This window comes from Oncorhynchus clarkii, chromosome 31 (genome assembly GCF_045791955.1).
Source record: "Oncorhynchus clarkii lewisi isolate Uvic-CL-2024 chromosome 31, UVic_Ocla_1.0, whole genome shotgun sequence".
Taxonomy (NCBI): Eukaryota; Metazoa; Chordata; class Actinopteri; order Salmoniformes; family Salmonidae; genus Oncorhynchus; species Oncorhynchus clarkii.
In genome coordinates, this window is record NC_092177.1 from 24,083,739 (window position 1) to 24,096,785 (window position 13,047).

General features: G+C 45.9%; 1 protein-coding gene across 1 annotated transcript in view; it reads right to left on the reverse strand.

The window, feature by feature from the left end:
• The window catches only part of LOC139391013 (A disintegrin and metalloproteinase with thrombospondin motifs 2-like), a 200,727-nt gene that overhangs the window by 4,850 nt on the left and 182,830 nt on the right, over nucleotides 1–13,047 (reverse strand). Inside the window, exons 8-21 of the mRNA XM_071138476.1 lie at nucleotides 12,679–12,822; nucleotides 12,234–12,366; nucleotides 10,380–10,493; nucleotides 9,794–9,939; nucleotides 9,396–9,571; nucleotides 7,462–7,595; nucleotides 7,146–7,269; nucleotides 6,558–6,638; nucleotides 6,280–6,446; nucleotides 6,035–6,194; nucleotides 5,792–5,924; nucleotides 5,384–5,591; nucleotides 4,731–4,860; nucleotides 3,971–4,063 (exon numbers count right to left, since the gene is read on the reverse strand). Coding sequence (XP_070994577.1) covers nucleotides 3,971–4,063; nucleotides 4,731–4,860; nucleotides 5,384–5,591; nucleotides 5,792–5,924; nucleotides 6,035–6,194; nucleotides 6,280–6,446; nucleotides 6,558–6,638; nucleotides 7,146–7,269; nucleotides 7,462–7,595; nucleotides 9,396–9,571; nucleotides 9,794–9,939; nucleotides 10,380–10,493; nucleotides 12,234–12,366; nucleotides 12,679–12,822 — 1,943 coding nt within the window. The remainder of the gene's footprint in view (nucleotides 1–3,970; nucleotides 4,064–4,730; nucleotides 4,861–5,383; nucleotides 5,592–5,791; nucleotides 5,925–6,034; nucleotides 6,195–6,279; nucleotides 6,447–6,557; nucleotides 6,639–7,145; nucleotides 7,270–7,461; nucleotides 7,596–9,395; nucleotides 9,572–9,793; nucleotides 9,940–10,379; nucleotides 10,494–12,233; nucleotides 12,367–12,678; nucleotides 12,823–13,047) is intronic.

The following is a 13,047-nucleotide window of genomic DNA, read 5'->3' on the forward strand; positions in this document are numbered from 1 at the left end:
ATAATAGTGAAGACATCAAACTACGTAATAACACATATAGAATCTTGTAGTAACCAAAACAGTGTTAAACAAATTCAAATATATTTTATATTTGAGATTCTTCAAAGTAGCCAACATTTTCCTTGATGACAGCTTTGCACACTCTTGGCATTCTCCCAACCATCTTCATGAGTTAGTCACCTGGAATGCATTTCAATTAACAGGTGTGCCTTGTTAAAAGTTAATTTATGGAATTTCTTTCCTTCTTAAAACTTCTTTGGGATAGGGGGCAGCATTTTCACTTTTGGATGAAAAGAATGCCCAGAGTGAACTGCCTCCTGTCCCAGATGCGAATATATGCATAGTATTATTAGTATTGGATAGAAAACACCCGGAAGTTTATAAAACTGTTTGAATGATGTCTGTGAGTATAACAGAACTCATATGTCAGGCAAAAACCTGAGAGAAAATCCAAACAGGAAGTGGGAAATTTGAGGTTTGTAGTTTTTGAACTCAGGCCCTATCGAATTCACAATGGAATATGGGTTATGTTGCATTTCCTAAGGCTTCCACTAGAGGTCAACCGTCTTTAGAACGTTATTTCAGGCTTCTACTGTGAAGTGGGATCGGATGAGAGCTCTTTGAGTCAGTGGTCTGGCAGAAATGCGCCGGTCACGTGCATTTCACATGACAGCGATCTGCGTTCCATTGCTTTTCTACAGACAATGGAATTCTCCGGTTGGAACATTATTGAACATTTATAATAAAAAACATCCTAAAGATTGACTCTATACTTAGTTTGACAAGTTTCTTCGACATGTAATATAACTTTTTGAACTTTTCGTCCGACTGGACCTGAACGCGCTTTTGGATTTGTGTACCAAACGCCCTAACAAAATAAGCTATTTGGACATAAATGGACATAAATGATGGACATTATCGAACAAAACAAACATTTATTGTGGAACTGCGATTCCTGGGTGTATATTCTGATGAAGATCATCAAAGGTAAGTTAATATTTATAACGCTATGTTTGACTAATGTTGACTGCGCAACATGGCAGATATTCATTTTGGCTGGTTTGGGCTCTGAGCGCCGTACTCAGATTATGCTTTTTCCATAAAGTTTTTTTGAAATCTGACACAGCGGTTGCGTTAAGGAGAAGTGTATCTAAAGTTCCATGCATAACACTTGAATTTTCATCAACATTCATAATGAGTATTTCTGTGAATTCATGTGGCACTCTGCACAATCACCGTATGTTTTAGAACTATTGGAACTTAACGCGCCAATGTAAAATGAGATAATTTTGATATAAATATGCACTTTATCGAACAAAATATACATGTATTGTGTAATATGAAGTCCTATGAGTGTCATCTGATGAAGATCATCAAAGGTTAGTGATTCATTTTATCTCTATTTGTGCTTTTTGTGACTCCTCTCTTTGGCTGGAAAAATGGCTGGGTTTTTCTGTGGCTTGGTGATGACCAAACATAATCGTTTGTGGAGCTTTCGCTGTAAAGCATTTTGGAAATCAGACACTGTGGCAGGATTAACGATAATTTTATCTTTAAAATGGTGCCTAATATGCCTAATACTTGTATGTTTGAGAAATTAGATTTATGAGATTTCTGTTGATTTGTATTTGGCACCCTGCAATTTCATTGGCTGTTGGCGAGGGGTTCCGCTAGCGGTCCTATACAGGTTAATGCGTTTGATTCAATCAGTTGTGTTGTGACAGGGTAGTGGTGGTATACAGAAGATAGCCATATTATGGCAAGAACAGCTCAAATAACGAAAGATAAACGACAGTCCATCATTATTTTAAGACATGAAGGTCATTCAATACGGAAAATAAAAATAAATTTGAACGTATCTTTAAGTGCAGTCACAATAACCATCAAGCGCTATGACAAAACTGTCTCTCATGAGGACCGCCACAGGAAAGGAAGACCCAGAGTTACCTCTGCTGCAGAGGATACATTCATTAGAGTTAACTGCATCTCAGATTAGAACCAAATAAATGCTTCACAGAGTTCAAGTAACAGACAGATCTAAACATCAACTGTTCAGAGGAGACTGCGTGAATCAGGCCTTCATGGTCGAATTACTGCAAGGAAACCACTAATAACAGACACAAATAAGAAGAAGAGACTTGCTTGGGCCAAGAAACATGAGTAATGGACTTTAGACCGGTGGAAATCTGTACTTTTGTCTGATGAGTCTTTGTGAGATGCGGAGTAGGTGAGAGGATGATCTCCGCATGTGTGGTTCCCACTGTGAAGCATGGAGGAGGAGGTGTGATGGTGTGGGGGTGCTTTTCTGATGACACTGCCTATTATTTATTTATAATTCAAAGCACACTTAAACAGCATGGCTACCACAGCATTCTGCAGCGATATGCCATCCCATCTGGTTTGCGTTTAGTGGGACTATCATTTGTTTTTCAACAGGACAATGACCCAAAACACACCTCAAAGGCTATTTGACCAAGAAGGAGAGTGATGGTGCTGCATCAGATGATGTGGCCTCCACAATCACCCGATCTCAACCCAATTGAGATGGCTCTGGATGAGTTGGACCGCAGAGTGAAGAATAAGCAGCCAACAAGTGCTCAACATATGTTGGAACTCCTTCAAGACTGTTGGGAAAAGCCTTCCAGGTGAAGCTACTTAAGATAATGCCAAGAGTGTGCAAAGCTATCATCAAGACAAAGGGTGGCTACTTTGAAGAATCTAAAATATATTTAGATTTTTTAAACACTTTTATGGTTACTACATGATTCCATATGTGTTATTTCATAGTTTTGATATCTTCACTATTATTCTAGTATTATACTATTATTATTTAATAGTAAAAATAAAGAAAAACCCTTGAATGAGTAGGTGTGTCCAAACTTTTGACTGGTACTGTATACAAATATATTTATAGATGTATTTGTTTTAAAGTTTGCAAGCATAAATAAGCTGCAGTTGTTGAACTTTAATATAACAGTCAAAGAGAGGATGTCTGATGAGATGGTGAAATCGGAAGCAACCTCACATGGTAAAACTACCCTGTTTTCATTAGCCTTTTACTCTTCTGCACTCTTGACCTCTTCACCCAACAGCTCCGTATATAATATTCCTAAAAAGTGTTGGTTTGTGTCACCTCCTGTCCCTGTGCTGAGTTCCTGTCAGTCTGAGAATGGGACCTAGAACGAGATAAACCGTCGTTGTCATTCTAGAATGGAACCAGGATGTGAGATGAGCACTTTAGCAAAGATGTCCTCATTGTGACAAGATCACATTCACAATAAAGCTTTAGTTTCTTTTCTTTTTACACTTCTTTTTTATTTATATATTTTTTCTCTTCGTTAATTTCACACTTGTCACCACGGACGATGGCGGCGTGGTGACCCCCCTAAAAAATCACAGCCGCATCTCAGGAGCGTGACCCATGACATCTTGCAGCTAGCTCACTCAAAACATGGCCGCCAAACAGAGAGGTGGGCTCACACCTCACTGGCTCTTCGACACCACTAAGAGCCGCCAATCAAACCTATTCGCCATTTTCCATTTCCAGCTTCTCTTCAATGTTTAATTGTTTTTCGTTTAGTTTGGACTGGCCAGCGGTTACAACACAATGCTCCACAAAAGAGAGAGAGAGATAAGAGAAGAGAGAGACAGAGCAAGAGAGAACCAACCAACCAATCAGCACACAGGAGCCAGAGACCTCCCCCAATCAGAGCTGTCTCACACACAGAGAGAGAGAGACGCACACCCCCCAAAAGAGAAGCGAAAAGCTGGCGCTCGCTCGCGGGCGCGGGCACAGGCACGGACACAGGGGTGGGGGTGGGGGGGGGTGGTCAGGGGGTGAGCCTGCCCCCAGGACCCCTTGCCCAGGCCTGTTGCAGGGTGAAGAGGACAGAGAGAGAGGTCAGGGTCCAGGTCAGGACAGCCATGCACCGGAGGCCGGGCCCAGAGCTATAAAGGGATGGTTTTTTACGTGAAGTGTTCCTCTGGTAGGGCAAGTCTGGGTCTGGACGGGACAGCCACTGTATCAGGATGTTGCCGTTCTTATTCAGGTCTGACGAGCCTCCTGGAGATGGAGCAAGGAGGGAAAAACATCAGAGAGGGAAATGACTATGAGTCAGGAGAGACTTCTACTGTCTATTTTACATTACCTTAGTACACCAATCAGTAGTAATAATAAAGAATAATGATTAGATTTCTAAACATAGTAGGGGGAAAAATCCACCACCAATGTGTAGCACCCACCTGGATGATGCCAGCAACCACCAAACATCAGCTATCATGTGGAGAGGTGAGGAGTGATATATGCCAGTTAGGAATGAGGGGGATGATTAGGTAGCCATGATGGAATGGAGCCAGGTTGGGAATTTAGCCATGCCACCGGGGTTAACACCCCTACTCTTACGATAAATAACATGGGATTTTTAATGACCACAGAGAGTCAAGACATCCGCTTAACATCCCATCTGAAAGACAGCAACCTGCGCAGGGCAGGGTCTCCTTCAATGCCCTGTGACATTGGGATCTTCTAAGACCAGAGAAAAGAGGGCCCCCTACTGGCCCTCCAGCATTTCTTCCAGCAGCATCTGGTCTCTCATCTAGGGACCGACCAAGACCGACCCTGTTTAGCTTCAGAGGTAAGCCAGCAGTGGGATGCAGGGTGGTATGCTGCTGGAAAGTAGTGGCACAAGGGAACTAAATACGATGAGTTATAATGGGGCCATAATACTCACTGGGACAGGGCATCAGGCGACATATGCGTATGGTGTCTGGCTTGCTGTCCAGACACAGACCGATGGTGTTGTCACGCGTGTGACACAACGCCTGCCTCTGCTGTGTCCCATTGGCACACGTCACGGAGCACTGTGGTCACACAAAACAGAAAAGCGTGTGGGAATAGGCTATACAAATCAACACACACACCTACACACCTACAAAACAACACACACACCTACACAACAACACACACATACCTACATGCCTACAAAACACCCTCACAGACACCCCTACACACCTAGTCCCGCCCTCACAGACACACCTACAAACCTGGTCCCACCCCCACGGACACCCCTACACACCTAGTCCCACCCTCACAGACACCCCTACACACCTAGTCCCGCCCTCACAGACACACCTACAAACCTGGTCCCACCCCCACGGACACCCCTACACACCTAGTCCCACCCTCACAGACACCCCTACACACCTAGTCCCACCCTCAAAGACACACCTACAAACCTGGTCCCAACCTCACAGATAACCCTACACACCTGGTCCCACCCTCCCAGACACCCCTACACACCTGGTCCCACCGTCCCAGACACCCCTACACACCTGGTCCCACCCTCCCACCCTCCCAGCACCCCCAGCCCCCATCCATCCCTACCTGTGTCCAGGACCCTACTCTCCACTGTGCAGGGCAGAGCTCTCTGTTACATGGTCTGCGTGCCTCAGGACGGTCATCGTTGCAATACTTGCTGTGGATGGAGCGCTTGTTGCCGTTGTCTAAGGGCTGGACACAGCGAACAGATCTCATCTGGTACCCCGTTTTTCCACACGTCTTACTGCACGGCTCCCAAGGACCATCCTCCCAGCTAGACAGACATAGAACAGAGAGTTAGAGGGAAGCACAGACAAAGACATACATCTTAGACCTGGCGACATTTTGATCACTAGCCCCTTCCTCTTTAACCTCTTTGGTGTTGACAGGCTCACAGTGTAGGGAAGAAGGAGTGAAATTGTACGGGGCCATTCTCTATGTAAACATCCATCTAAACCACCCATCCATACATACATGGGCTGGGAGCACTCCTTCTGGTTGCAGTCTCTGCTGATGGCGCGAAGCTTCTTGATGTTCTCACAGTAGCGTCGGTGGACCATCTTACTGTCTGCTCTCCTTCTACATCCGTACCGGGTATACTGCTTACCTTTCCAGGCACAACACACACAAACATCCGTTAGACAAATAGATCCTCATCCAAAACTCCCCTCATGTTCCCCAGTGTCTTCCTGTGTAAGCAGTGTCACTGTAAAATACCTCCCCCACAGGGCTTGGAGCAGTAGGACCATTTCTTCAGGGCCCACTCGTAGAAGGAGGTGTCATCCAGCAGCATGTTGTTCTCTATGGCAGAGAGAAGGTCCATGTGGATGATGTACTTATAGGACAAGGTCACCTTGGCATCTCCATGGGACTGCACCTGGACACAGGGAGACAACAGTAGGTATTACATTTGTCAGTGTTAGTGTGTGTGTGTGTGTGTGTGTGTTTCTGTGTGTGCGTACCATGATTAGGACCCCGTGTCTGAGCGGTCCATTCGTCTGTAGTGTCTCCTTGTCGTGGCCATTATTCACATACTCCCACTCCACGCCCTTTTCTATGACCGCACGGGATTCTGGGAGGTCTCCCTCCGCGTTCAGAAAAAACTGTCCTGAAGCCTGGTTCTTCACCGCTGGGGAGGGAGGTGGAATTATATATTGGAACACACACACACACACACACACACACACACACACACACACACACAAGCACTCGCAAACAGGCACGCACACACACATCACACCTAGGATGTGGGCTGTTGGCTTAATCTCCTGGATCAGTAGGTGTCTGGCCCCTCTGGGAATTTCAAGTACTTTGAGGAAACCTGAAAGGAAAACAAACACATTGCCATAAGGTTCAGACACCCACAGATGTCTCTTCAACTTGGTCAGGATACATTTTCACTAAACGTTAGTGTTCGTCTGAGGAACACAGGGTTCATGTAGCGACTTTTTACTTGCTTCAAATAAGACTTTAACTGTGCTGCTGTAAGTTTTGCCAGCCAGGGTCAACAACAGTCGTCCAGGAAATGTAGAAAAATGAGTTTCTTCCTTATTTCAGGTGGATGATAAGGATTTAATAGGACGTCCTGGCATAGCGTTTGGACATGACTCTGACCAGCTCATTGTCTCTCTGTGACCAGTAGAGGGGGCTCTTTCGTTAGATATCCAGGGGCTCATCGTCATCATCGGAGGATGACCCAGGCCAGGAAAACAACCTCATCTATCTCACTTCCTGATCTGTTTTCTCATGTTCCAGGATCTGACAACTGAGCTCCACTTTACCTCATTGGTCTCTGCCTGCCAGTGATTAGGTGATGGTGTGCATGTACCTTGTTTCTTGGCACTTCGTGTGAAGTTGCCATTGATGATCTTGCAGCTGGAGTTGTCTCCTCCACAGACGCCACACTTATCCTCCTGTTGGGAGGACCCTACCACGCCGTCACAGCCCACTTTCTGCAACACACACGTGTATGCACACACACACACAAAGACACACACCTAGACTTAATATGGACCCACACACTTCACAAAGTTATGAACACTGACACCTCACACAGTCACACACACATCATTTGGGTTGCAAAATGGACTAGCACTGTGTAACCCCACATAACCTTAAAACAACCCACAGACACACAGACTGACCTCACAGTCCCCACGCACACACACGCTGTAGGGGTCTCTATATGAGCAGAGCGTGCCGTCTTGGACCAGCCTCTGCATGTTGATCTTGTCTCTGGTCTCCTTGGACTGGCAATGGAGGTGGCAGCGCTGCTTAGCTGCACAATACACGCACACACACACACACACACACACACACACACACACACACACACACACACACACACACACACACACACACGTTACAATGCTATATTTCACACACGTTACAATGCTATATTTACATATAGTCAGCAACAGACCCATATGCAGAACTATGACAACATACTGTTAGAGATCTGGATCGATACTAAACAGGTAAATCACTTAAGAGTACAAGGCAGGCCTAGCATATATCCTCTACAATAAAGACACAGCATAGAGAAAGCCATGGAGGGTCTTTGTCTAGCCTGTATGTGTTTATGTAATCTCTCAGACGTGTGTCTACCCCGACTATGCCATGGCTATAATGTACAGTATGGCACTTGAGATTAGCTTTAAGGAGGATTCGACAGTTCAATGTGTATGTCTAACTGCTGCAACAGTTATTGTTTGATTGTACACATGACCTATTGAGTCAGATTAGACTTAGCTAGCCGCAGAATCACTGTGTGATCTGAGATGACTATGTCTTCTGTACGCGGATTTCAGAATGAACTGTGATTACTTTACGGATATGACAAAGTATTAGAAACGGGAGTCCACTAATGGTGATGCTATTCCATTACGTAGTCCCTCACTCCCTCAATCTTCCAGCCAGAGTCCCCAGGGAGGGGGCCGACACCATAGATCATCCCAGAGAGAGAGAGAGAGAGAGAGAGAGTTCTCTGGGTGAGAAGGTTGACTGATCCCCCTGACCAGCTGGACCCTGGATGACCAAAGCAGCTGGAACAATCAGCGCCTGTAAAGTGTTTTTTTTTTTAAACTATTGTTAGGAGGAGGTTAGCAACAGTATTTCACAACAGGCATAACTGATTATTTGATCTGGAGCAAAGTCTGGATTTCAACACAGATGGACTCCTGTTCTCACATCTCTAAACCCTGGAGATGACAACACCCTAATGCAATTCATTCCAACCTCTCTCCTTACCTACACCTTTCCCCCCCTTCTCTTTCATTCCTTTTCTCTCCCCACATACTTGAGTAATTTGAGCTCAAATAAAGACCATGGGAAGGCCTTTCTCAAAAGAATGGCATTTAGAAATTACAATGTAAAGAAAAACAATTTAGCGTGGGGACTGTTATCCTGTGCGCAGCGCTGTGCATAGTCTACTGTGACCCTGGATTAGACAGAGAGACGCGTCAGCGTTTTTCCTCGAGCTCTGCCCTTTACTGGGACCATCAGGTAATACTCAGCGAGGAGGCACTGACACCTCCTCTTAGAAGGAGTGGATCCGCAAGACCCACACACACACTTCTAGATGACGGAAGGGAATTTTTGGAGACATGGAGAGAAAGAAGAGATGGGATTCCTATTTCTGAGTTCTGATGGTTTAAACATATGCTCTGTGATTCACAACAGCTGGCTGGAGAGAGAGAGAGAGAGAGAGAGAGAGAGAGAGAGAGAGAGAGAGAGAGAGAGAGAGACTGGAAAAGAGCTCAGATGACATCAGTGTGATTAGGTGGAGTGAGAGAGTTCAAATATAGTTTTTTTTCAGATGGGTTCAGGAAAGGGTTTGTTGTTTTAGAAAGGTTGAAAGACAAGAGTTTTCTTTTTGAATATAGGTGTTTTCACACTGCTCAGCAGAAAACCAGCTGTCGTTGACCATAACATAACTCTCAATCTGCCTCCAAGCAATCTCTACAGCAGATACAACAGACTTTGGCCACAAAGCAAAAGGAGCCGATTGGAGTACCGCAAGTGTCTCCATCCCAACCGACCATTTGGGGAAGTCTGTGTCTGTGTGTAGGCTACTTACGTTCGGTGTGTTCATAAGGAAGCCAGTGGTGTTTGTTGTTGTGGAACTCAAACTCGGTGTCCAACCTACGGCACTGCTCCTCCCTGAAGTCACTGTACAGCTCCTCACACTCCTGGCTGTTACACAGCTGGAACTGGTGGTTAGCACCCAGACAGGTACGACCTCCGTTAGCAGGCCTAGGGAGGACAGGGGGAGAGGGAAGAGAGAGAGAGGGAGGGGCAGAAATGTTAAACAAGGTCGATGTGAACAGTGATGACGCACATCTTTTTGCAAAACCATCACAATGTGATGGATAGCAATGATACCATGTTGGTTATGTTCTGTAATGACAAGATCTAACACCTTTTCACTATGATACCATGGAAAGGTAGACTTCTCAATAGTTGATATTTATGTACCTGGGGTTGTCACATTCGCGGGTTCTGAACTGCACCCCTCCTCCACAGGTACGAGTGCAGGACCCAAACTGGCTCCACACGCCCCACCCACCATCCTGCTTTATCATGTCATTGGTCAGCCAGATACAGTGACCTTTGAAGCAGTGCTGTGATAGGATGAGAAAGGGGAGAGACTGTCAGATAGCAAAAATGTTTACCATTACTGTGGTGTGTGTGAGTATGTATAATATTAATATTATAATGTATGTAGGTTTGTGTGTGTTTGTGTGTGTGTGTGTGTTTGTGTCTGTGTGTGCATGTGCGTGTGCGTGTGCGTGTGCGTGTGTGTGTGTGTTTGTGTCTGTGTGTGTGCGTGCGTGCGTGCGTGTGTGTGTGTGTGCGTGCGTGCGTGTGCGTGCGCGTGTGTGTCTGTGTGTGTGTTTGTGTCCGTGTGTGTGTGCGTGCGTGCGTGCGCGTGTGTGTGTGTGTGTGTGTGCGCGTGTGTGCGTGCGTGAGCGTGTGTGCGTGTGTGTCTGTGTGTGTGTGTGTGTGCGTGTGCGTGTGCGTGTGTGTGTGTTTGCATGCGTCCGTGCTTATGTTAGTGTACCTTCCCGTCCCCACACATGGTTCCGTCGATGGGCGGTCCTTTCTTGGTCTTGCAGAAGAAGGGGTTGTCAGGGTGGCTGCACCACAGCTGCTTGCAGGGGTCAAATGTTCGGTACTGCAATGGACAGAGAGAGAGAGACATCCTCACACACACGCCCTCTCACATTATACACACACAGCCAGGACCTTAACATATCACCAGAGTAGACAGGTGACCTGCAACAATCACAAGAAAGAACAGATCTGTCTGATATGCACACCAGTCACTGGGAGTAGCTAGCATCACAGAACATTCCAGAAATCACCTCAGACCTACTACACCAGAGATAAAAAATCAAATGTACCACTGACTGCACATGTACAAGAAAATATACAAAATAATAACATCCACAGGAGTCCAGACGGCGGTGTACTGTAGTAGTCCATCACTGGTTCACTGTTACAACAACACGGCTGTACAGGAAGCCAGAGAGCATGCCGACACAACCAAAGAGGATGAGGAGAGAGAGACTCTGACTGAGACACCCTGCAGCTCTGTGGGGTCAGAGAGGAGGGCAGAAGTTGAATATAAAATGGTCAACATGACCGATCATTGGTTCAGAGAAGAATAAAGTTGTCCTTTTTCATTCTATGCCCCTAATGGTTCAGGTAAGGATGCTGGGGAGAATAAACTGATCTTAGATCTGTGACAAACTCTCTTCTCTCTCAGCTGTTTCCCTCCGCTCCCCCCTCTGTCCCCCTTGCCACAATAACAGAGCCGAGCCAGACTCCCTACCCAGAAAGACCTCAGGTAACCCCTCCAGTTGAGGTTACAGCAGGGTCAAAAGTCAGCCTGATGGTTGGTTGGCATTGATGACTTGGTAAGCTGGCACGCGACACTGCAGGATCCTAAACCCGAACATAGAAAAGCAGCTTTTGCTCCAGACCTTTCTTTCTGTCTGGAAACTTCTCTCTCTCTCTTTCTTTCCACCCTTTTTCTACCTATGTTCTACATGCCAATATGTCTTTCTGAACGGCCAAAAAGTCACACACACATTTACAGTAAAAGGTGCCATGCGTGTGTCAGGGTTGAGCTCATTTGCTTTGGTTGACTCTGTCTAGCTATGAGATCCAGGAAAGCTGTTTGGGACAAATCCAGCGTTTTACTTTTTTCTCTTTGGTAGGAACCAGAAACAGAGATTATGTTTAGAATCCTGCAGTACACATGCCAGGCACAATAATGTGACGATGGGCAGAACTAAATACATTTTTTTTTTTACGAGTAACATTGCAACAACGACGACGACGACACTGATATCAATCAGAGGAAAAAAAAAAAACGGCCACATGGCTCCGAGGGGGGGGTGTGGGGGAGGGGGGGGGTAACCTTACCTGTGTTCCAGCCTGGCTCACCTTTTGCAGCTAAAGAATGGGTTGACAACAGAATACAGGGTAATCTAGCAACGTGTGCAAAGCAAAGAGCAGGTCAGCTCAACTCTCAATCAGAACAGCTCTTGAACAGCCTGTCTAAAAAAGATGAGCTCTTCAGTCAGTGTCAAGATCCTTTAAGGAAAATACTTATTCAAGTGGGGACTTAGGTCAGTAGGGACTTAATTCAGTGAGGAGTGAGGAGTCATTCTATCCAGGCGTGGATGTAACCCTAGTCACCCTACTGCATCAGTGGGGACTGAAAGTGTGAAGTGGTGCTGAAGTGGCTTTACAAATACTGAGAAATGGTAAAACTGTGGGAGACGTTAGGACCGTTAGGTGGCAATAGATACTTGTTTCCCTGGTGACATATATACGTATATATTAGTATTAATATATAGTTAGTAGATGTGTTAGTATACCACTTGTTCCTTTGGGGAATTCTTACCGCGGTACACATTACGTAGCCCACACCGAAGTCGAAGCGACACTGTTCGTTCATGGAGTAGTGCAGACCAGGAAGTCTGGGCAGGGATGGCCAGTTATGTTCGTAGGGGTCGTCACGGAGACAGTCGTAGGATCTGGGGGAGGAGTCAAAAGATATATGAGCTAGCAGTGGTTTCTTATTCAGTGAATAAAGGAGAGTGGTAGTTTTAATATATTTTGTATTGTATTGTTGGGAACAGCAACATTTCAGTTCAGCACCCCTCCTCAGGCTGCATGAGTTTTCATATTGGAGAACTGTATGCTGAACACTGGCAGACCTAACAGAGTGGAGTTCCTATAGTTTGTTTGTGGTCTGGAGTCATTCAGTTCTAGTGGAAAGGCAAACACGTTGTTTGGATTGTAACGTGTGTAAGTGTGTGTATACAGTAGGTGTGTGATAGACTCACTGTAGGTAACGTCCTAGCTCCTGCTGGCTACAGCGGGACCAGTGGAAGCGGTGGAAGGCAGCTTGGACCAACGGGGCCATGATGCTCCCCATGTGCACCTCGTCTCCACAGCGATTCCCCTGGCCGTCGTGTTCCATACCCAGCCTGGGGGAGAGAGAGAGGCAGGGAGGGAGGGAGGGGGGAGCAGAGGAACAGGCGTATGGGTCTACTTCAATGTGTTATGGTGGATAGAATGTTTTTTAAATTGTGTGATTAAGTCGATACAGTGTGTGTGTGTGTGTGTGTGTGTGTATGTGTGTGAGTGTGCGTGTATGTGTATGTGTGAGTACGCGTATTTGAGTGTGTGTGTGTGAGTATGTGTGTTTTAGT